Raw genomic sequence first — 21,494 nt, 5'->3', positions numbered from 1 at the left:
TTTGTTTTAATAAAATATATTTGTATATTTGTTCTATAAAAAATTCTAAATTTAACGAATTGTAATATATAATAGCCTAATATCATAAATTATGCAAAATGTACACCTTCCGCGTTGAATATATGCAAGAGGCTGAAAAAAAAAAAAACATTTTTATTAATTTCCACCCTGGTTCTTACAGACTTTGTCGAGCTATTACATTGTAATATTAATTAATTATGTAAGATCTACTATACAAAATCGATGTACAACGCATGAGAAACGCAATTGACACGAGTTTCTTCATACCTGATAAAATCATCTGTGTCCATGGTCCTAGCTCGTTTGTTCTTGGCTCCTACTTTCTCCAAGACACAGTGTATCAATTTCTTGATATCAAAATCGCTCGGAATAATCTGTATCAGTTGATCAGTCATCATTAATAATAGTAGACGTTTAAGTTTGCATTTCGTATTGCAATCCCAATTTTCATAGCAAATCAAACTCACCTTGTTATTCAAAGAACAATGGATCCTGTAATTTTTTTCCAACATAGTGATGACTGTGGTTTGCTTAAAGGCTGCAGAAAGAGTTTTATTTTTTCTTAGAAACGCAATTCTGGTCAAACTGTCCCATTCTTGATAATTAACTGGTGGTGGTGGATTTCTCGGCTCAATCCTCACTACATTTGATTCTACTTTGGGTGGAGGTCTGAAGTTATTCTTTCCGACTTTCATCAGCATATCTACTCGTGCTAATAATTGTGTGTTGATGCTTAAGCGACAATACAACTTGTCACCAGGTTTGGCCACCAAACGCTCTGCAAATTCTCTTTGGAACATGAGTACAGCACATCTGTGAAAAATATCAATGTCAGCTTTTCTTATTAATAATTCGCGAAGCTGCATTTAAAATTGTTTCAATAAACCTGTTATATATTGTAAAAGTTTATTTAATTTAGTTTAGTAGTTAACGTTAACAAAGGACAACTAAAAAATGATTATATCAAGTACTAATGATACTAATATTACTTTTGAACTTTTACATGAATTTGCAATTACCTGAACAGTGGTCTGTGTAAAAGTAATTTAAACACTAATGGCGATGATATTTGGTATGGTATATTAGCGACACACAAGTCAAAAAAAGGTAAATCTGCTTTCAGTATATCTCCGATAACTATATGTAATTTTGGTTGATATATTGTTCCTTGAACACGTTTTTGTAATTCCGCTACCAATCTCGTATCGACTTCATACGCTATAACTTTTTTCGCCTTTTCCAGTAATTTTACTGTCATGTTGCCTGTACCAGGACCAATCTCCATTACAACATCAGTTGGTCTGAGAGCAGCTTTCTCAACCATATTTTGTATAATTAAAGGATTCTTCAAAATATGCTGGCCAAAATCCTTATTGAACAAGATCCCTGCGTTATAAAAAGAAAGAGCAAATTAAGAAGCAAACATCTTTCGTATAAAATTTTTATGTATGAGTGGTGTTCATATTTGAGTTAACCTATAAATAAATTCTAACCTTGTCTCGCTACTTCTTTATGGACACGAGCTGTAACTTGTGTGCGAACTTTCGGCATTGTGTTTGCTTAAAAATTAAAATGCATGTATTTTAACAAATATACGCACTAACTAAATAAAAACGTTTTAAATGGTTAACCACGTGTACGCCAATAAAGCAAGCTCTCTCTCTCTCTTTCTCAATATTGGTTCCAGATAATCCTACGATTTTTCCCCAACACCATTCTAATGAGATATGTATGAATAAGGCCTTGGCAGGTTTCAAGGCAACTTCCAAAAATCACTGGTCTGAACTTGTTCAGATACGTCTTATCGTGCCGGCGGTTAAATCGGAACTTAATAAAGCAAGCATGTATATAAAGGCCTGTTCTTTGTAGCTGCACTGCTGAACTGCAATAAGTTAGAGTGAGAAAATGTGCATTTGTCTCACTACAATATATTACACTAGTTACAGCAGTTAGCTGAAAAGAACAGACCACGGCTGCGTTTCGAAATGCACTGCCAGTACTGAAAATCTATAGTTTATGTTACGTATATTATAGAATTTCAGTACTGGCAGTGAATTTCGGAACGCAGCCCACGTGTTCCTATATTTAGGGCTTATCCAGATTTGCATAACCGCATATCCATAGCATAAAACTGTCTAGACCAATAAGCATTTAGCATAGAGTAGCCATATTGCTTCGTATAACATGCTCATTAGTCGAGACTAGAGAGTCGCGTAGAGAGTGGCAAACTTTATCACGTGACTTCCTCTTTTGATTGGTCGCGGGCTGATTGGTGGTTCCGTGTGCTACAAGAACCTTAACGCTCGCGACCAATCAGAAGATGCAAACGCGAACGCAGTCGTCAATCGCTGGCGTTGATTGGTCTTCGCAGCGATTGGCTGCGTCTCGTGAGAGTGGTAGACGGACGTGTCGTATCTAGGTACTCGCGTATCATGACTATTGGTCGCGTTACCGCGGCATCTCGTCGGTTATAGCGTGCAGTGTTTTGTTCCCAACATTCTAGACGTCGTGTCTCACGAGTTTCGCCACCACTGTCGCTCTTTTCGTAGCTCCTCAGCGGACAATCGTTGTGCAGGTTATCGCCTCCGGTTATCGTGCTAGGTATAATACGACATAATATGTTAGCGAGGTCTCGGCCAGCGCTCATTGAGTGACATGTCGACGAGAGCAACACGCACTGCGCATTCTACACGCCGTCGTCGTGGTCGTCCATCGAAGAAGCAGCAGCAGTACTCTGTATTACTGAACCTTGTATCGCGAGAGATCTCCGCTCAGCGTGCCGCACAGTGAGTATCTACACGTACACTCATGTCCGCTCCTGCGTTCACACACTGCGATAATCTCTGACGTTACCTGTATCGCTGCGATCAAACGTTGCCATTACATTTAACCTTTCAATCGACGGAACAACTTTTCTTGCCTCGGATTGTTATTTTCTCATCTTGTTTCGTCTTAACGGATCCGCGAGGCCCGCATACGATTGCTGCTGGGCTCGGTCTCGCGCGAGCAGGTGCACTTTGTCGTCGTCGCTTTTGCGTGTTTTGTCGAGACAGGAAGACAGAAATGAACTTGGATCGTTGATTCACCGTTGTACAATGTGAATTTTTTTACGTAAACATTATTTTCTTCTCCCTGCACAATGCAACTTGAATCTGAATTTTTTGCATCCTTCTTGACTTTAGCTTAGTCATTTGTATTCTCAAATAGAACTCTTTCATATAATCTCTTTGCTATTATTTATTTGGAGAATATTAGTAATCTTTTGTGTATATTTTCAGGTTACTCAGGTGGTAACACAATGTCGGTACATTACAAATTTAAATCCACCTTAGACTACGATACCGTGTCGTTTGATGGACTGCATATTTCTGTGGCAGATCTAAAGAAAGCAATCTTTCACCAGAAACGTATCGGCAAAAATACAGACTTTGATCTACAGATCACTAATGCACAAACTAAAGAAGGCAAATATCAAACTTTCTCTCTTTCCTTTTAAATTATTCAGATTGCATCAATTATTCAATTAACAATTGATATATTTCTATAGATTACACAGACGATAATGCATTGATTGCCAAGAATACCAGCCTTATAGTTGCCAGAGTTCCACTCACGGTGCAACAAAAGCGCTCATGGGACCGAAATGAAACCCCTCCATTTAATAATTTAAAAGATGAAGCCAACTTGGGCAGAGCTGTTGATCTTACGAGACTGGACGGCTCTGAAGAGGATAAGATTCGCGCGATGATGACACAGTCGACTCAAGATTACGATCCATCTAAGTAAGTAATTTTATCTTTCATCAAGTATGCTGACATGTTATTTGATTAATCATAGTATATGTGAGACCATTCTTATGTAATACAAACTGTGTGTTGAGTTACAAATAACTTCTGTTAAATGTAGTTACATGAAAATTCGTGGAGCAAATCAGACCGGTGATGTACCTGCCAATTATCGATGTTACAAGTGCCATCAGCCTGGCCATTGGATAAAAAACTGCCCATTAGGAACAAATCAAGAACCGATCGAAATTAAGAAGAGCACGGGTATTCCTCGAAGTTTCATGGTGCCAGTTGAAGGTCCTCTCGTTCCTGGCGCCATGATGACACCCACAGGACACTATGCAGTTCCTGCTATCGATCAGTAAGTTTCACTTGCAATATCTTGATTTGAGCAATGGTCTTGATGACCTTTGCTATTTATTGAACTTAATCCTTAATGGCTTATGTGAAAAACGGCATTATATGGATCTTTCGAGTCCAGCTCTTTTATCATATTTTTTAAGTGATTCGAAAAATTCACGGATTACTTTCAAGTTTTTAGAACAAATACCTACACTTCATTGTGCACATGTTAGGAGAGGCAGAAAATCCAGGACCCTTCAACATGCTAAGAAATTTCTATGAACAAAAATCGTCTGGACTCGAAATACCCATGTAGGACCACTAAGGATTAAAGGAGATAAACACTGTGACAGTCGAAAAAAATTCACTAAAAAGAGCTATTTTTTTCTATCGTCACAATGTTTATCTCCTTTAAGGCTGAGTCTTCAATAGGTGTAGTAAGCACCTGTAGTCTTTTTTTTTTTTGTATTTTGCTCTAAACCCGAAAACAATGTCTTACTACTACTTGAGATCATAATTCTTAAACTTTAAATAAGCTGACCATGTTCCAACTGTTCCAATCGTAGAAAACGCTTTTTGCCAGAAATTATATATTAAAAGCTTATATTATATCTATCGTAGATTCAAAAAATATTGCGGTATATAATATATACAATACAGACTGTAGAGAGTAATTATCACTTCTTTGTGTGCTCAGTCAAGCTTACAAGGAAGGCAAGAAGGAGCGACCACCGTTTTCGCAGGATCCGGAACCCGTAGTGGAGAAGCCAGAGATACCAGAGGATTTGCTGTGCAATATCTGCAAGGATCTTCTAACGGACGCAGTGATGATTCCGTGTTGCGGAAATTCCTTTTGCGATGAATGTAAATCTTTATGAATTACTGATGTCAAAATTCAGGTCTACAACCTTGCTTTAAGTCGTGAGCAAAGTTGTAGAACAGAGATCAAAGTTACTTCATTCTCCTCCTATAAACATAATCGCGATTATACTTACATTTCTTTTTTTCTCCTTTTGGTAACAGGTATTCGCACATTTTTATTAGAGTCCGAGGAACACGAGTGTCCGGATTGTAATGAGAAAGACGTGTCGCCGGAGACTCTTATTCCGAATCGATTTCTGCGTAACGCGGTTATGAATTTCAAAAATGAAACTGGTTATGCCAAAAGACAAACATATCGACCTGCTGTGCAAAGTGCTGGACAGCCGTCGGCTGCGCCGACGGAACAACCGAAAGTTGAAACACAACAAACTGCTAGTCAAATATCTCCTCAAAGTACGCAATCGTCTTCCGTTCCTAGCGCATCGTCTCAAGAACCTACCGAACCGCCACAACCCGCTAATATCGAATCTATCTCGCAACACGTCCCGGCGGCCGCCCCCAGCAGTTTGCAACCACAGACGCCGAGCAGTAAGTGTTTTTCGATATACATATACAATATTTTTTATTGTTCCTGTGTATATATTATATAATTCTACAAAGAAATAAATAGATGTAAGATTGTGTATTGTAATAATAGATGTGATAATAATTTTATGATGTATTAGGATAATGCAACCAAAACAGCTGTATCTTGTATGATGTTTTCTTGTGTTTGATAGTTATAGTCCGTCATTGAGTCTTGATTAGTGTGGGATCAGTGTGCAACACTGCATACAACTGTCATTTTTTATTTAGAGTGATGCTTACTTAATCATGTTAGGGACTTTCAGTAACTAATCGCTGGATTCTATTAAAGTTTAAATATTTTTGTCACATTAATCTAAACTTTTTGTTTAGCCTATTTGTTTTGGTTAAACATTTACTTGTAACATCTTAACAGTTTTGTCTGTGACACACATTTGCTGATATTAATTTTGGTATATCTATATATATATATTTATGGAATATTTAGCAAATTTTTATTTTGTCAAGTTTTTCAAGTCTGTCAATTTTAAAAGTTTTCTATCATTCTAGTGATAATATTTTTAAGTAATTTGATATTACAAATATATATATATATATATATATATGTATATACAGTATATACATGTATATATATATTATTAATAATGTATTACTAATAACACATCAAACTACAGCATATATATAAGGTTTGTATTAGTTATTAAATTAGCAGCCAGAGACCATAGAAAAAAAATTAGACATTAATAACAATTAATATAATTTAATTAGGTACTATGGGGAGAAAAAAAATGTTACAATAATTTTTCCAAAAGTTTCCTATACGAAATATATTATTTATTCTAAATTATTTATTAGTGTTCTTTTTATAATAATAATAATTATGTGGTATTTTTCAATTTGAGTTGCAATTTGAATACTGAAATTTGATGCAAACACCTTGATTAATAATAGGGATATCCATAATTTAGATCTTTTGATCTATAGATATTGAAAGATATTTTGAAAATTTCTTCCCTCTTTTTTTATATTTATTGAAAAAATAAGAAGGCAAATAACTTTTTCATTTCTTTGCTCATACTCAGAGCGTTATTTTGTGTCGCGTACTGACGAAAGTGACCTATTTATATACAGTATATGTATATAGTATATCTCTCTCGCGTAAGGTGAGCCTCTTTCTACCTTTCTGTAGATTATCTCGCACGAAAACAGAGGCCAGACGCCATTACCGAAGTATGTAACCAATGTGGCTTTGGCACTTTTGTTTCATATAACGCGCAATACTTGTTGAGTGGCTTGTTGTGCGATGGAGTGCGCTCAATTGTTACTTAATCTTGCATTGTAATATATATATTATTGACGATATATCCGAGTTTATTCAACCAGCTGACGATATTAAACACATAACCTCAAATGCGCCAAAGTACCCAGTACATTAGTGCGTCTTCAGCGCGAAGTATCGCGATACCGCTGTTTCACAGCGGGTTTTAATTGCCTAAGCTCGAGTTGCTTAATCGTATTGTGATGTGCTTCTGACAGCTGTGCCTGAACCCACCTCAGAGTCACACTTACAAAGTGATTCGGTAACAAAACTAACAACTGATGAAGAAACTGAGGTGCCTCCTCCTCCAGGGACAGAGCCTTTACTTCCAATACCTGCTATTGTAAGTTCGCCCGAGAGAGAGCAAGAACGTAGCCAGGAACCACCGTGTCGTGAGAAGAAGGAACGGGACAATGACTACACAGGAGAACGACAATCCAGAGAACGTCGACGAAGCTTCAGTAGAGACAGTCATCGTGAAAGGTAAACTGACTTAAGGAGTGACTTAATTTTAATAGAATTATCACTTTAATATCATTATTCAGGGAGATGTTTCAGGCCTGGTTTCACAATTTACTTTAACTGGAGTTTAAGTAGCTAAAGGTCTATGTAGATAAACTATAATTGTATATTGCATATGAAAAAGGAAATCAACTAATCATAATCTATGCAGTAAAAGGATGCTTCTTAGATACATTTTACATTAGATTAGTTAATTTTCATATGATTACATATGTTAATGCAACTATGCTAGTTTGTTTAGATAAGCCTTTAACAAGTTAAACTCTAGATAAAGTAAGTTGTGGAACTGAGCTTTAGTCTCACAATGGACAAATGCTCAATTATTCTTAACTCTAAAACTCTAAACATCAAAAAGCTACATGTATCTTAAACATGATTAAATTTTATCCAGTACATTTTCATTTGTTCATAACTTCCATAAAAATGATCAAAATTTAATGTTTTTTTTTAAATTAATAAGAAAACATATTAATTTCTTTTTTAACTAGTGTAGAAAACATAAATTTATCAATATTTTTGCAGTTTAATGAAATTATAATAAAAGTTATAATTAAAAAACAAAACATATGTTTTAAGAACATTTAAAATATTGATCTGGGCAAATGTATACTATTCAAGGCAATTATAACTACTGAAAATAAGATGTAATTCACGCTATTGACAATGGCTACAGCAGAAAAGGCAATTTAATAAGCTTAATTTGCGTTACACTGCCAGCAAAAAATTCTTGCGTGCTATTTTTATATAAAAAGATATTTGTGTGAAAGAATATGAGATCACTTGAGCATATTTGTAAAAGGTTTATGCAATGATATATAAATGGAATTAAAGACCTTAATATTATAGACCTTTACTGCAGTGTATTGAAGTGATTAACAAGTTGTATTTTTCTGTGATAATATACAGAAGCGGAGAGCGTGGCCGTAGAATCGAGAACTTACGACCATTGAATCGCAGGCGATCCCTGTCGCCCAGACATTCCCAGCACAGCGATTACCCATCCTCGAGCGGAGTACCGCCTCACTTAATGAACCCAACTCCTTCCAAAGGTTATCAAGGACACTTAGGGGATGATGGACATTACCCACCTGCTATGCATTATGACAGCGGCATACGAAGATCCAATGAGGATCGCCCTGGTACTCCGACGGTGGGTATACGTTTTCTCTTTAGCTAAATGACAATAAATTGTAACATACTTGGTCATTTTACACGCAAATTGATACTCTACATTTATATGTAGACATATTTATATTAACATGAATTACGTGTGAAATATCATTTATTTAATGAGCAATCTATGAATGTCGTCTAAACACGTATGGTTAAAAAATAAATTTAAAACAATTTATATTTTTATTTCTTAGAGTACAGAATTATCTGATTATATTCTTACCTTTAAAGTTAAATCTATAAAAACTATCATGTTATTAAATGAAAATTTCACAATTTATTAAAAAAATTTATCTTTTTTAAACGTTACATTTACAATTAACATTCAAAACACACATAGCAACTGTCTCATAATATTATTCTTTACATTTTTAATTTACAATATTTCTTATATAGTTTATATTGCTTACATGAAAGAAGACAACACGTAAACAATCCACGTAGACGTAATCTTGAAATCTACGACATAACCCTGAAATGTAACTGTCTATTTATGTACAAGTTTACCACTTCCGCTGTAATGTTTCAGGTTGACGAACCGCACCTGCACGTCCCTTCATCCGGCAACCAGCCGCCATTGTTACCATTTCCACCGGGCGAGGAGCGTATTCCACCACCGAATTACAATCAGCCGCCGCCAAACGTACCGCCACACAATCCTCCGCTGTTGCCTGATCCATACATGAGTCATCGAATACCGATATATCCACATCAACAAGGCTCACATTATGGACCACCAAGATACGATAGACCGCCTTATCAACAGCAAGGTTACCGACCGTCTCAGCCGCCTCGAAATTACAACGGGCCACCGAGACCACTTAGAGGATTACATCACAGTAAGTAACGTGCTAAATTCGTTGTATTTGAATGGAAACAGCTTCTTTGGGCGTTGACGATTAGTTATCAATGTCTCATTTAATAATTAATAAATGTCTTGTTGCAGTGGGATACAGAGGTCTTCAGCCACCTCCGCCAGGACTGGGTAGAAACATACATAATGGAAATCCTCCTGGGTAAGTTAATCCGACGCAGCGAACATATCTGAAATTGAATCGTTTTTTATTACCAATACACGCGCAATTCTTTTCTTTGCTTAGTATCATCGATGATCCGTTGGAAGCGTTCGAGCGTATGCTGCGAGAGAAAGATGAAAGAGACAGACGTCTCGGCAAGCACAGACGAAGAAGTAGAACGCGATCAAGATCCCGCAGTTACAGTAGATCCAGATCACGCTCGTTTGGACGTAGATCACCGTTTACTTCTCGCCTCAGTCGATCTCGCAGTCCACCGTCAAAGCGTCGGTCGTCCAGATCACCATTACCGCTCAGACCTCGTAGTCGTACTCCAAAACGTAGATCGAGAAGTGGCAGTTTCTCCATCAGCAGGTACCTCAGTGATTTAAAAGATGCACGTTATGCGATATGCACAATAAAAGTCCTCGTTCGGTGATTTTTCAAGCTTCGTGTTCGTGTTGCAGATCCAGATCGTACTCCCGCAGTCAGTCGCCGAGACTATCCCCGTCGAGAGACCGGGATAGAGAAAGAGACAGGGAGCGGGAGAGAGAGAGGGAAAGAGATCGCGAGCGTGATCGTGATCGCGACAGAGATCGCGAACGAGATCGAGATCGTGATTTATTACCTCGATATCGGTCGCCAATAAGATCACCTCCGAGGTATATATTCAATGATTGTTGTTTTATCGTTTTCTTAAGAGCGAAGCTTCATTGTGTGTATTTCGTCTCGATTTATTCTTTGTAACGTGTAAAACCGCTTGCTCTTTCCAGATTCCAAAGGGAAAGGGATCGCGAGAGAGAACGACCGAGATCCCGCGAGCCCCGGGACGGATACAATACTTATTACAGCGATTCGCCGGCTCACGACTATCAGTTCAGAGATCGTGAACGCGATTTACCACCTAGGGAGAGGCCATTACCGAGATATCCCATAAGGAACCAGTCGTCCCAACATAACATACCGCCGTTGATGCCGCATCTAGTCACTGGAGGTCATCCACCACCGCCGCTTATGTCATTGGGACCTCCGCCTACGGACAGGAAAGACTATTATGATTCTTACAACAGGTATTTTCGCCTCAATAGTATTTTCATTCATGTACACGTTAAGCAGATAGTCTATCAAGACTAAACCTTCTTACCGCCACCATCCCCTGCACAAAATAGCGGAAGTGTGGCGGATGGATTACACAAAAGCGACATAAAATATGGAAACCGAATTGTCTTTGTTGTGTTTATTAGCGAGAAACTTGTGCGCGCCAGAAGGATTCCGCAAGTCCTTTTAATATAATGCGTATACACATTGAAATATAGTCTCATTGCATAAATTTGACAATATGTATTTTTATACATCTTATTTTATAAAATAGTATTGTGATATTGTTATTGTGATAAAAATTAGACGGGCCACAATTTTTACGTATTTTATTATTTATTTATTTATTTATTTATTGTGATATATAACTGATGTCATTGAGAATAATAAGCTTGCCAAATTTATGCAATTTGTATTTTGTAGGTACATTTTAATTGCAAAAAATGTTACCTTTTGCAAGTTGTATGTGAGACCGTTGTAAGACCGTGTTTGTATTGGCAAGTATATCTGTGCTATTCAAGAAATATTGTATAGATTTATGTATATATATACATATATATTTTTTTTATAAATTTATATCTTTATAGACTTTTGCTAAGAAAACTGAGAAAGACTAAAACAGAGTTGCGCTTTTATATATAAAATTATATGTTTAGTAATTTTCCATTCGAGAAAAGTTTACTACGAAAATATATATGCTCTTACACATAGACTGTAGTCTAAAATTCAGAAACTGTGGCGTCAAAATAAAAACGCACGAATATAATTCCGAGTAAATTTTTATTATAGCTTTTGCAGTTGCGAATATATCCTTTTTTCTTAACACGTATATATATATATAAATACGTATATATATAAATTTTCTGTGTTATTCGTGATCCATAAGGCATTTGAGAGTAAGGTATATTTATTAAATATTAACCTCCTATATAATTAAACAAAAATTTTAGCTTAATTATGCAAAATAAAATAATCCCACTGATAATGGCTTTTAATCATGCGTGCAAAATTTTATATGTGATCATTATTTACATTTTTATATTGATATTTTTACAGACGACAAGTAAAACGATAGAATGTGTGAATGAGTGTGTGGATTATATACATATTATACTTTTATTCCGTATATCACCTTAATGTATTGACTTTCATTAAGGGGTGCAGTAGGTTAACTTATTTTTTTTTATATCGTCTCAAAGTATGAAGTGTCTGGAATGTATGTGTAAATCTGTGTGTAAATACGATGAAAGGTAACGGAGTTATGCAATTTTACTGCGGGATTCTCGCTGTAGCTAGTCGCTGTAAACAGTGACTTGCGCGCTTTGAAAGAAAATTTCAGAATGAAGATTTCTTTCATTCTTTCGACATATTATCGTTTTTATGATTATTCTCCTTTTGAATATATTGGTCGTCAAAAGAGAGAAAGCTAGTTTGCATTTATCAGAATATAGTCCGTTTTTCTCATACACACACACGTGTGTGTATGTGTAATATTTACGTAATATACGTACATATTACATTTCGTAGATCAAAATAAATGATTGTAATAAAATAATTAAACAGTAATTATTATAATTATTGCGAAACCAAAAACAAAGAGAGGGATTGCGAGGGGCGAAACGAGAGCGTTCGAGATGTTTCACGACGAGAGAATTTGTCGTCGCCGACGCAAATTTTTACATTGTTTTAGGTAACATCGGATAAAATACTTTAACACAACATGATACTACAAAATTCTTTGATTATATTAAAAATGTATACATGAATACATTTAACGACTTGAAAATCATTAACAGAAAATAGAATAAACCTTTAAGTGAAAACAAATTTATTTCGCGATCAGTTATTTTTTTTTAATATACAATAAAACCTGAAATATATACGAATTGAAACAGTTATATGTAAAATTATTATATAACCATAACAAAATTATTATATATCCCTTTTTCGATATAATAACAAGTTGCACGATTTAGACTAGAATGTGTTAAAACATTCAATTCTATTGGTTTATTCTATATTTGGCGAAACAGAACTGTGAAAGAACTCTAACAATTAAATTATCAAATTTTTAACTTAACACACCACGATCATATTAAATTTAAATTATGAAATCTAAAATCTAAATTTACATAATTCAGTGTCTTTTAACAATTTTTATTACAAACTTCATATATATTATACTGTGTTATACTAACTTATTTTAATTCAATAAGTATTAAATTCTGTATAGAGAAATTGTGTTTATAATTTACTCTAAAATAGTCGAAACGAAAAAAATGTAGGATATATATTATGGAAGTTTATATATATATATATATATATATAAACTGTGGTATATATATATATATATATATATATATATATATATATATATATATATATATATATGTGTTGTATTCTAAGCTATTCTATGCATAACTATATCTAAGTATATCTCTCTTATATTAAACGGACTTGTGTATGTACGCAAAAACGTATTGTGTGATAATTAGTTATGGGTAAATTAAGACATAAGCATAATATAATAATATTAATATATTTAAAATACTTCATATATATTTCTTCATATCTTTATAATATATTTAAGGCAATTGTATACATACGACATGATAATATTTGTTTTACTAAGTACAGTATATTCATTAAATTGTATGCACACATGCAATTATGCAATTATGTATACATTTAATTATATACACAATGTTTAATATTTATCATGAATTAAGTAAGGGGAAGATCTATTTTAACTTGGTAATCTTGCTGCATAATTAAGTCTATCAATAAGAAGGTCATTAATTTAAGTTTATCTTAAAATATGCTCTATATGTAATATATATAGAATATTTTATATAAGGATTATATTATAGTAAGTATGCTTTATTTACTTACTACATGTTACCACAATATTATTGAATATACAATTTTGTAAATTGCATGTGAATATGATACACTTGTTATTATTGTTATACATATTATACATATATATATATATATATATATATATATTACATTATGAAATATGTTAGTAATCTAAAAAGTGCAAGAAGAAGAGAGAAGCAAGGAAAAGCGTTAAGGACCATCATGGAGACCGCAGAAGCTAGCCAGCTGATTGACACGTCTGCGTGGTTTCTGAATCAGGTGAATTCAGGACCAAATCAACATTTGTAACGAAAAACAAAAGCCACTTGCTCACATATACGCTTTTTTCATGTTCGGTTAAAGACGTGCTACTGAAAAGTATCACGTCGACCCTGAACAAATAGTGTAAACGGCACAGACTCCAATTCGGCAATTTCTCTTGTACATCTACTATTTAAATATTTACGCCTTTTACTGAAACAAGTTTGGCGAACAACTTAACGAAGATCTATCCGTATCTGTAATTACAATTATAATGTAACGAGAAAGCGTATTTTTTCTTGAAGTTCCACACATATAAAGTTATGAATGTTGATTTATGTACTTCATGATTTTATAACTTTATTTAATGATTTTAACATATTTTTTTGGGTAATAGGTGGTGTCATATCCTGCTCACTCTTTCAGCTTATGCGAAGAAAATCGAATTCGAAAAAAGTGCATTCGTTCCGGCCGACATGTTCTTTGGTCAGATTATTGAATTTTTATTAAGATAAGTGTTCCTCTACACGTGTGTGACCAGAGAAAGAGAGACCGACAGAAAGTAGTCTCGTTCACGAGGATATGGAAGGAAGTTTCAAAAAGGCGAACTGACCTTCTGTCAGAAGTCACGCTCAATCGCGTACGATCTCCACGTAGCACTTCAATATGACTATCAATTTCTCAGCATATAATATCATGGGATATCTCGAGATTACTAACAATCACTTGGACGCCGCACAACGGTGTCCTCCTCGCGTCGTCGTATCGGTTCTAAAAGACGTGTGATCATGTATTCCTCCTAAAAGTGCAAAGAAGTGGCCTCCACTACAAGAACTCGCGACTGTGTTATCTGACAAACGTATATGAAATGCTGTACTGACTTTTTGTCGACAGGTATTCCGGCCCACCGCCACCTCAACGTTTCGGTAGTCCTCTGAGGGATCCTCCGTCTCACAAGCGATTCGACGACGTTGCTCCGCCTGGTACTGAGGGTTACTATGATCTTTCGCCACCGGGTGTCGAGCATTCCGACAGGATCCTGAGAGATGATCGTGAGCGACAGCGTTCACTTAGAGAACAGGAGGACCGCGAGCATTCGTCGAAGGATCGTGACAACGAGGAACGTGACAGATTATCTCTAAGAGATGATAGGTAACGTCCTTTGATTGCATCGCTGAATTTAATTATTATATTTAATTATTATTTTAACAGTAAGATTTATGCTTATTGTTAGAGGAACTTGTTAAGAGATTCTGTCCATTTCTGTTCCTACTATGATTTTCTATCACAGAACACACAATTGTTCCTCTATATTTTTTATTTTCTTATATTATATAGTATCTTACACATCTTATATTCGTCAATTTTGTGTTGAGAATACTTGATAATTTTTTGCTTTTCCAAGGGGTCGTGACCGTGAGGATCGCATACGTGAGAGAGATGAGAGGGACCGTAGAATCGTGACCAGAGATCGCGAAGAACGCGACAGGCCAGTACTGCCGAGAGATCACGAGGACAGGATACGAGAGAAGGACGAGCGCGACAGGAGGGAAAAGGAGAAGGAACGAGACGATCGGCACATTCGTGATCGTCGAGATGATGACAGACATGTCGAGAAGAAGGACTACGATAAAGATCGGTATGTTCTACACGTTGTAGAAAATTGCAGAAACTTGAACATAAATCAAAGTCTTAATTATTTTAACGCATGAACTGCTGCGTTCTCGAGCTCTCGATTATGATATGTAACAGCTTTGTAACACCGTCAAGCGTTTCGCATAATTTAATAGCTTATTTTCTTTCGTTGTAGTTACAGAGACGATCGAGACCGGCATAGACAAGATGATAAGGGTCGTCAGCGCGAGAAGGAGAGACGCGAGCGTGACTACGAGTCCGAGAAGGATCGAGATCGGCATGAGCGTTACGAGAGACGCTCAGTGGAGAGAAAGAAGGGCAGCAGGAAGAGTCTAACCCCGTACTCACAAAAATCCAGGGGCGATGCCAAGGACCTGTCGCCGGAACGCGTGAAAAAGAAGGAGAAGGATCACGAGGAAAAGGCGGAAGAGAAAAAGAAAGAGAAGAAAATCAAGGAGAAGAAAAAGAAGAAGGATAGCGACGAGAAGGAAAAGAAGAAGAAGAAGAAGAAAGAGAAAAAGTCTAGCCAGAAAGAGGCAGCGCCCAAAGACGACTCAATCAAAGTGATGGAATCCGAGGATACTTTAGTCGAGATCAAAACGGCGGACGACACATCCTCATCGCCGCTCAAGGCCGACTCCACGAAAACATGCAACGAGGAAGACAACATCGAGAGCAGAATAGAGTGTATGCACAGCGAGACGTCGATCGTGCCGTTGATCAAGGAGGAGTTCGAAGACAAGTCATTGGCGATGAATCCGGAACCGCCGGAATTCCACGAATCTAGCCCAGATCGAATCGATCATACGGAATTTGGCACGAACCCGCCGAATCCGAATTTCAAGCCAATCCCAGAGTTGAAATCTGACATGAAACCGAGTACGATGGATAGTCTTTATGGCGGATTGGACGACACAGAGATCAATACTGTGATTACAGAGAAGTATTCTCTGATGTCATCGTCGGAACATACGAACGACGTGAAGGAAGCGGCGCCAGCGGAAAAGTCACCGAAGAAAGACGAATTTCTGGCGCCCATACCAGAACTGTCAAAATGGGAGCGCGATGATACGATTGAGAAGCCCGAAGATGACGAGAATGACAATACGCAAGATTCACCCACGGAGAAAGTGCAAACAGACGAACCGAAGTCAACGAAGATGGTGACGTCTGAGGTGTTGAAGCGCGCGGAGAATGCAATATTTCAGAAGGCGATCAACGCGATTAGACCGATCGAGATTAAGAAGATCAGCGAGAGCAGGAAGATACTGTATCAAAATCCCGAGCCCAAGGTGCTAGAAGTGGTGGACCCGGTAGTAGCCGGTAGTGGTAACCGAGAGCCGCGAAAAAGCGTCAATGTTACGATAAACGTTGGCAGGAACGAAAGGAATGTTGAGATAACCGAACCCGTGAAGAAGGCCAAACTCGATCGTACAAAGTTCAAGCCTGTCCCGGAGACATACTCGCCGACCAGATTATCCGCCAAGGAGCGACTTGGCGAGAAAGTCGAGGACAACAAGGAGAGGAAAATCAGCCCGATAAAGAGTTTCCTGGAGAGACGTGACTCAAAAAGTGACAATCAATCGAGAAGCCGATCACCCAGACGAGAAAAGAGACTGCCGTCACCGATGCTGGAACGACGCGTAGAATCTTCATCGCTGAGTTTGACGAGCGGCGAGCGAAAAGTGTTCTTAGAGGACAGGAAGCGAGACAAGGATAGAGGTAGCGATCGCTCTAAGGATAGATCGGACTTTCGTAGCGGCGACCGACATGACTTGAGGTCTGATCGGGAAAGTAGAATCGATTGCAGAACGGACTTTAGATCGAGCAGAAGTGACATGAAAGGAGACGGTCGCGCGGACAAGGATCGTGAGAAGGACCGTGATCGTGAACGTAGAGTCAGAACGCCTCCTGCTTCTAGTAGTGTGTTTAAGTCGCGCACGGCGGATATATCGAAGATAGGTCTGTTGAAATCGAAGGACGACGAAGAGGAGAGAAGACGAGATAAGAAGGTATCGCGGGAGGAAAAGAAGCGGAAAAAGGAGCATCGTAGCAGAAGCAAGTCTAAAGAGCATAAGAAGCGCAAAGAAAAGAAACATAAAAAGGACAAGGAGAAGAATCAGGAGAAAAAGCAAAAACATAAGGACAGCGGTGCAACGACGGCCACTCTGAAGGAGAAGCCGGACGGTAACGAGACCAAGCTCGCCGGTTACGAAACCACCGAACAGCCACTGGTGGAATCGTCGAAGAAACAGCGGAAGAACCCGAGACTTGTATCCGATCGCAAGCGCAGCATACTGGACGAGGCCAGCTTTGAACCAGATTATTCTGCCTCAGATTCGGAAACTGATGGCGAAGACAAGACGCTGCTACCGTCGAAGAAACTGAAACTAGATGATTCGGAATTGGACAAGGAGATAGAGATGAAGTCATTGAAGAAACGATCCAAGTCGACCAGCAGCGAGGACACGTCCAGCAGTTCCGACAGCACGAGCTCCGACTCAGACAGCTCCGATGAATCGCACAAAAAGAAGAGGAAGAAGCATAAGAAGCATAAAAAGAAGAAGTCCACAAAGAAAGACAGCAGCTCGGATTCGGACACTTACTCAGACTCATCTGACAGCAGCACTGACGAGGAGAGACACAAGAAAAAGTCAAAGAAGTCGAAAAGCAGAAGCAAGCAGTCGAAGAAGAAGAAAAAGTCCAAGCATAAATGACATCATTAGATATGCTTGATGTTCAGTCGAAAAACTATACCGGACGAAAGAAAAAAAAAAGCAGCAGGACACTTTTCTTCAAACGCTTTCGGATATTAACGGAAATCTCTCACGATTATCCATCATTTTTTCAGACAAGTCCGTTTGACAATGATGCATTACTCCGTGCATGTCTTTCAAACGGATTATTTTGTACTCCTGACGTTTCTTGCTACAGTTCAAAGCTTTTATGAACAGAAAGTTGTATTTAACAGTAGATTATTTATTGGTGCGGAAAAAGAAGCTTAAACGGCTTCTGAATTTCCCGCATGCGAGACAAATTAACGGACCGAAGAACAGTAAAAAAAACGAAAAAAGGAGTATAATATTGTAGCCAACACTGTTACATTTTAACTTACAAAGAAAAAAAATATTGTATGGCCTTTGCATAATTACCACGTTCCAATATATTATGTGTGAGTTGAGTATATATATATATATATATATATATATGTGTGTGTGTGTGTATATATATATATATATTCACACACACGTTAAAACACATGCAAGTTCATTACGGTAAAACAATGTACATTATAACCGTCAAAAGATAATAAGCGTGTCTATGAGGAATATATTATACGATGAGTCGAGAGCAATTGTATTTAGGATGTTCACTATCTCAACGTTATATTGTACTTTCATAATGTAATATCATTCTGTAAGAGATAAGTCACAAAAATAAAATGGCAAAATTCTTTTAACGCGTCTTTATATTTTATCAGAGTATGCATCGATATTATACACACGCGTGCACAGAAAAAAAAATATATACGTATGGCATCTTAGATATACATATGTTATTTTGCAATCGAGTCTTCAATGTGTTGCATTTTTCTTTTATTTTGATGTGATAAGAACAATGGTCTATATGTTTTAGTTTGTGTGCTCAAAAGGCTCTTATATTTGTATATAAAGAGGCATATCCAAGTAATTAGTATGTAATATATACATGAGAGAAATAAATAACATTTAAAAATTATATTGGACGTTAAAATAATTTATGCTTATTGCGTGGTCATTTATCATTTTGCTTTAGGTGCTCTTTGAATTGGCGAATATTTGCACGAGGTTGCATAACAGTGGTAAATTTCTGCTTCTTTCACTATCTTTTACTCCTAGACTTTGCACAAGAAGAGTACGATCCAAGGGCTGTTTTGGGAGATCACATTCTGAAATAAAATTTTTTTATCTGCATTATTTCTTCAAAATTTCCAATAAGAATGGATTATTTAGCATGCAATATGTTTTTTTATTTTATTAATGTAGAGATCTTCATACAAGCGATATATTAATTGATAAAGTAATTGATAAAATATAAATCACATACCTGCAATAAATACAGTGGAGCTATACTTGTATCCCATCCAATCTAAATATTCTCTAATAAGTTCATTGAGGAATGTAATATCATGAGAAGATTTAACGACCTTTGATTTACTATCTTTGTTTGAACAGTCGAGTAGATTTATCACTTTTGTGCGCATTTCTGCCTTTATACGAGCAAGATCTCCATCAGCTTTCAGTGATTCCCTCACAGCTGCAAGTTCAAAAGACAGATGATCTTATTTCCATTCTTAGTACTGTATTATTTACTTTACCATTTACCATTTATTAAGTCCTTTTCTGTTGCCATTTCACGTTACATCAATATTTATTCATATACCACAAAAACACAAGATATAGAAAAGTTAAAACGTCTATTAATTAAATACCACCGCCTCCAATTCAGGACGCTCGTCAAACTTCAGTATCATTTAATATCAACGTTCACTTCACACTGGTCCACTTCGATAGCTCGATAATGCAAAAACCTAGAAATCGATCAGTAATAAAAAAAGCACATGAATCGATACATATAATCGCACGCTTTCGCGAGTTCAAATTTCAATGGACGGATACATTTGAAATTCTAAAGATAACGCTGAAGGAATTGCTGAAGTCAAGAAGTCAGGATTGAGGTTAATCGAAGATTAGTTGATATTGAAGGTAACCATTACTAGAAATAGCGAGGCCAAGAATAAATTCTTCTCGACCTTATCGTCCTTCTACATCTGAGAACCTATATTCAGGATTTCGTATGGAGAGAAAGACGGCGGAATCGTACGGAGAGTGCAAGGAATAAATGGTCGATCGCGATCGCGCGAAGGGACGTGAATGGCACGCGCGCGGCGCGAAGCACCTACGGAGCACTTCAGAGCAGTGCAATCGATAGACGTCAGCGTCGATTTTCTCGACTAACGTCTCGGCATCATCGAGAGGGAGACGAGCGTAAATTTTCCGAACGTGCTTCTCCCCCGTATAACAGAGCGGCCTATTTTCGAGTCCTCCTCTGACTTATCGCCTCCGCCTCCTCCGCGCCTCCTCCTCTTGCTCCTCCTGCCTCTTCCCCGTCGCCCCTGCTCGGCGCGCAATCTGACCCGTGTACGCGCGACGTCGCTTGGCCGCGCTAGTTTGACGTTTTCGTTGCGAGCGAGTGGGTGAACGAGCGAGGAGAGAGCGGTGCGACACGATTGCAACGATTATCTCGGTTTGTGTTTCCACGCAACGCGCGCAACGCTCACGACGGCCGGCCCGTCGACAACGGCAGCGGCAGCGGCGGTGGCGACGACGACGACGACGACGACGACCACGGCGAGGGTGACTACGAGGAGAAGGAGGACGACGACGAGAACGAGCACGACGATTATTCTCCTCTTACCTTACGAGCGCGACCGTCACCATCGTTCGCCCTCTCATCTGTATGCCTTGCGTACGCCCCCACCTTCACCGATTTTCCATGAGTAAGTTATTTATTGATTTCGAGACGGGATACTCTTAATAACCAGCGAGTCTCTCGCAAACTCGCACGCGAGCGGACCATTTTTCGCGTCTCGAGCACGACGCGGAGATCCCAGCACCAACGACCGTCTCTCTCTCTCGGTCCGTTCGTCCATGCGCCCGACGGCGACGACGAACGAACGTGCGAGTTCGTACGAGATCTCTCGAGCGCGTTCGTTGCCATCGGTTCATATGCACTTACCAAATATGCCGCGGTATGTGATATCGCTGTGTCGCGTAACGGATCGAAATGCGCGAGCGATTATGCGACGCGGCGAGACCGCCGCGTGTGTTCATGATTTACTGCGAAAAGCAGTCGTTTTGTCGAGTAAAAGTCAAGTGTAAAATGGCAGATCAAAGAATACTTTTACTATGCACATGTATATATTATATATATATATATAAGTATTCTTTACATACGCACATAGAAAGATATTCTGCTGCTAAGAAAAGCGCGTGCGTGCGATTACTGAGTTTATTT

At 37.8% G+C, this 21,494-nt stretch overlaps 3 protein-coding genes across 10 annotated transcripts; 1 reads left to right on the top strand and 2 right to left on the bottom strand.

The window, feature by feature from the left end:
• LOC116843187 (probable dimethyladenosine transferase) lies at nucleotides 1–1,934 on the bottom strand. Its single transcript, XM_032813385.1, has 5 exons — nucleotides 1,515–1,934; nucleotides 1,041–1,407; nucleotides 489–834; nucleotides 289–395; nucleotides 1–132 (listed from the first exon to the last, which is right to left on the bottom strand). Exons 1-5 carry the CDS (start codon nucleotides 1,570–1,572, stop codon nucleotides 90–92), a joined length of 921 nt encoding a protein of 306 aa, XP_032669276.1. The 5' UTR covers nucleotides 1,573–1,934; the 3' UTR covers nucleotides 1–89.
• A 528-nt stretch (nucleotides 1,935–2,462) lies between these two features.
• LOC116843109 (E3 ubiquitin-protein ligase RBBP6) lies at nucleotides 2,463–19,175 on the top strand. 2 transcript variants are annotated; one of them, XM_032813185.1, is made up of 16 exons: nucleotides 2,463–2,807; nucleotides 3,300–3,485; nucleotides 3,569–3,803; nucleotides 3,928–4,167; nucleotides 4,846–5,012; nucleotides 5,172–5,558; nucleotides 7,185–7,356; nucleotides 8,302–8,545; nucleotides 9,098–9,407; nucleotides 9,515–9,584; nucleotides 9,669–9,956; nucleotides 10,049–10,243; nucleotides 10,355–10,651; nucleotides 14,697–14,954; nucleotides 15,208–15,441; nucleotides 15,613–19,175. In XM_032813185.1, the coding sequence occupies exons 2-16, from the start codon at nucleotides 3,320–3,322 to the stop codon at nucleotides 18,152–18,154; spliced, it is 5,805 nt and encodes a 1,934-aa protein (XP_032669076.1). In that variant the 5' UTR covers nucleotides 2,463–2,807; nucleotides 3,300–3,319; the 3' UTR covers nucleotides 18,155–19,175. The 2 variants fall into 2 exon arrangements, with proteins under 2 accessions (XP_032669076.1, XP_032669074.1); XM_032813183.1 differs by having other exon boundaries at nucleotides 7,092–7,356.
• LOC116843111 (lisH domain-containing protein FOPNL) lies at nucleotides 19,068–21,323 on the bottom strand. 7 transcript variants are annotated; one of them, XM_032813193.1, is made up of 4 exons: nucleotides 21,216–21,323; nucleotides 19,802–20,007; nucleotides 19,524–19,733; nucleotides 19,068–19,365 (listed from the first exon to the last, which is right to left on the bottom strand). In XM_032813193.1, the coding sequence occupies exons 2-4, from the start codon at nucleotides 19,827–19,829 to the stop codon at nucleotides 19,229–19,231; spliced, it is 375 nt and encodes a 124-aa protein (XP_032669084.1). In that variant the 5' UTR covers nucleotides 19,830–20,007; nucleotides 21,216–21,323; the 3' UTR covers nucleotides 19,068–19,228. The 7 variants fall into 7 exon arrangements, with proteins under 7 accessions (XP_032669084.1, XP_032669081.1, XP_032669079.1 ...); XM_032813190.1 differs by lacking the exon at nucleotides 21,216–21,323 and adding an exon at nucleotides 20,895–21,140; XM_032813188.1 differs by lacking the exon at nucleotides 21,216–21,323 and adding an exon at nucleotides 20,380–20,530.
• Nucleotides 21,324–21,494: the final 171 nt, after the last annotated feature.

This window comes from Odontomachus brunneus, unplaced genomic scaffold, assembly GCF_010583005.1.
Source record: "Odontomachus brunneus isolate Ranch 3 - 2012 unplaced genomic scaffold, Obru_v1 Obru_scaffold_030, whole genome shotgun sequence".
In the NCBI taxonomy this organism is placed as follows: domain Eukaryota; kingdom Metazoa; phylum Arthropoda; class Insecta; order Hymenoptera; family Formicidae; genus Odontomachus; species Odontomachus brunneus.
The sequence above is the reverse complement of the archived record's forward strand: the minus strand, read 5'-3'. Positions and strand labels throughout refer to the sequence as shown.

Coding starts and splice junctions, on each gene's coding strand:
- LOC116843111 (XM_032813193.1), bottom strand. CDS start 19,829: ATGGCAACAGAAAAGGACTTAATAAATG. Junction 19,734..19,801: donor AGAAAAGGACTTAATAAATG/GTAAATGGTAAA, acceptor TTGAACTTGCAG/CTGTGAGGGAATCACTGAAA. Junction 19,366..19,523: donor CTCCACTGTATTTATTGCAG/GTATGTGATTTA, acceptor ATTTTATTTCAG/AATGTGATCTCCCAAAACAG.
- LOC116843187 (XM_032813385.1), bottom strand. CDS start 1,572: ATGCCGAAAGTTCGCACACAAGTTACAGCTCGTGTCCATAAAGAAGTA. Junction 1,408..1,514: donor TAAAGAAGTAGCGAGACAAG/GTTAGAATTTAT, acceptor TTTATAACGCAG/GGATCTTGTTCAATAAGGAT. Junction 835..1,040: donor TTACACAGACCACTGTTCAG/GTAATTGCAAAT, acceptor TATTTTTCACAG/ATGTGCTGTACTCATGTTCC.
- LOC116843109 (XM_032813183.1), top strand. CDS start 3,320: ATGTCGGTACATTACAAATTTAAATCCACCTTAGACTACGATACCGTG. Junction 9,957..10,048: donor GGCAGTTTCTCCATCAGCAG/GTACCTCAGTGA, acceptor TTCGTGTTGCAG/ATCCAGATCGTACTCCCGCA. Junction 10,652..14,696: donor TATTATGATTCTTACAACAG/GTATTTTCGCCT, acceptor TTTTGTCGACAG/GTATTCCGGCCCACCGCCAC.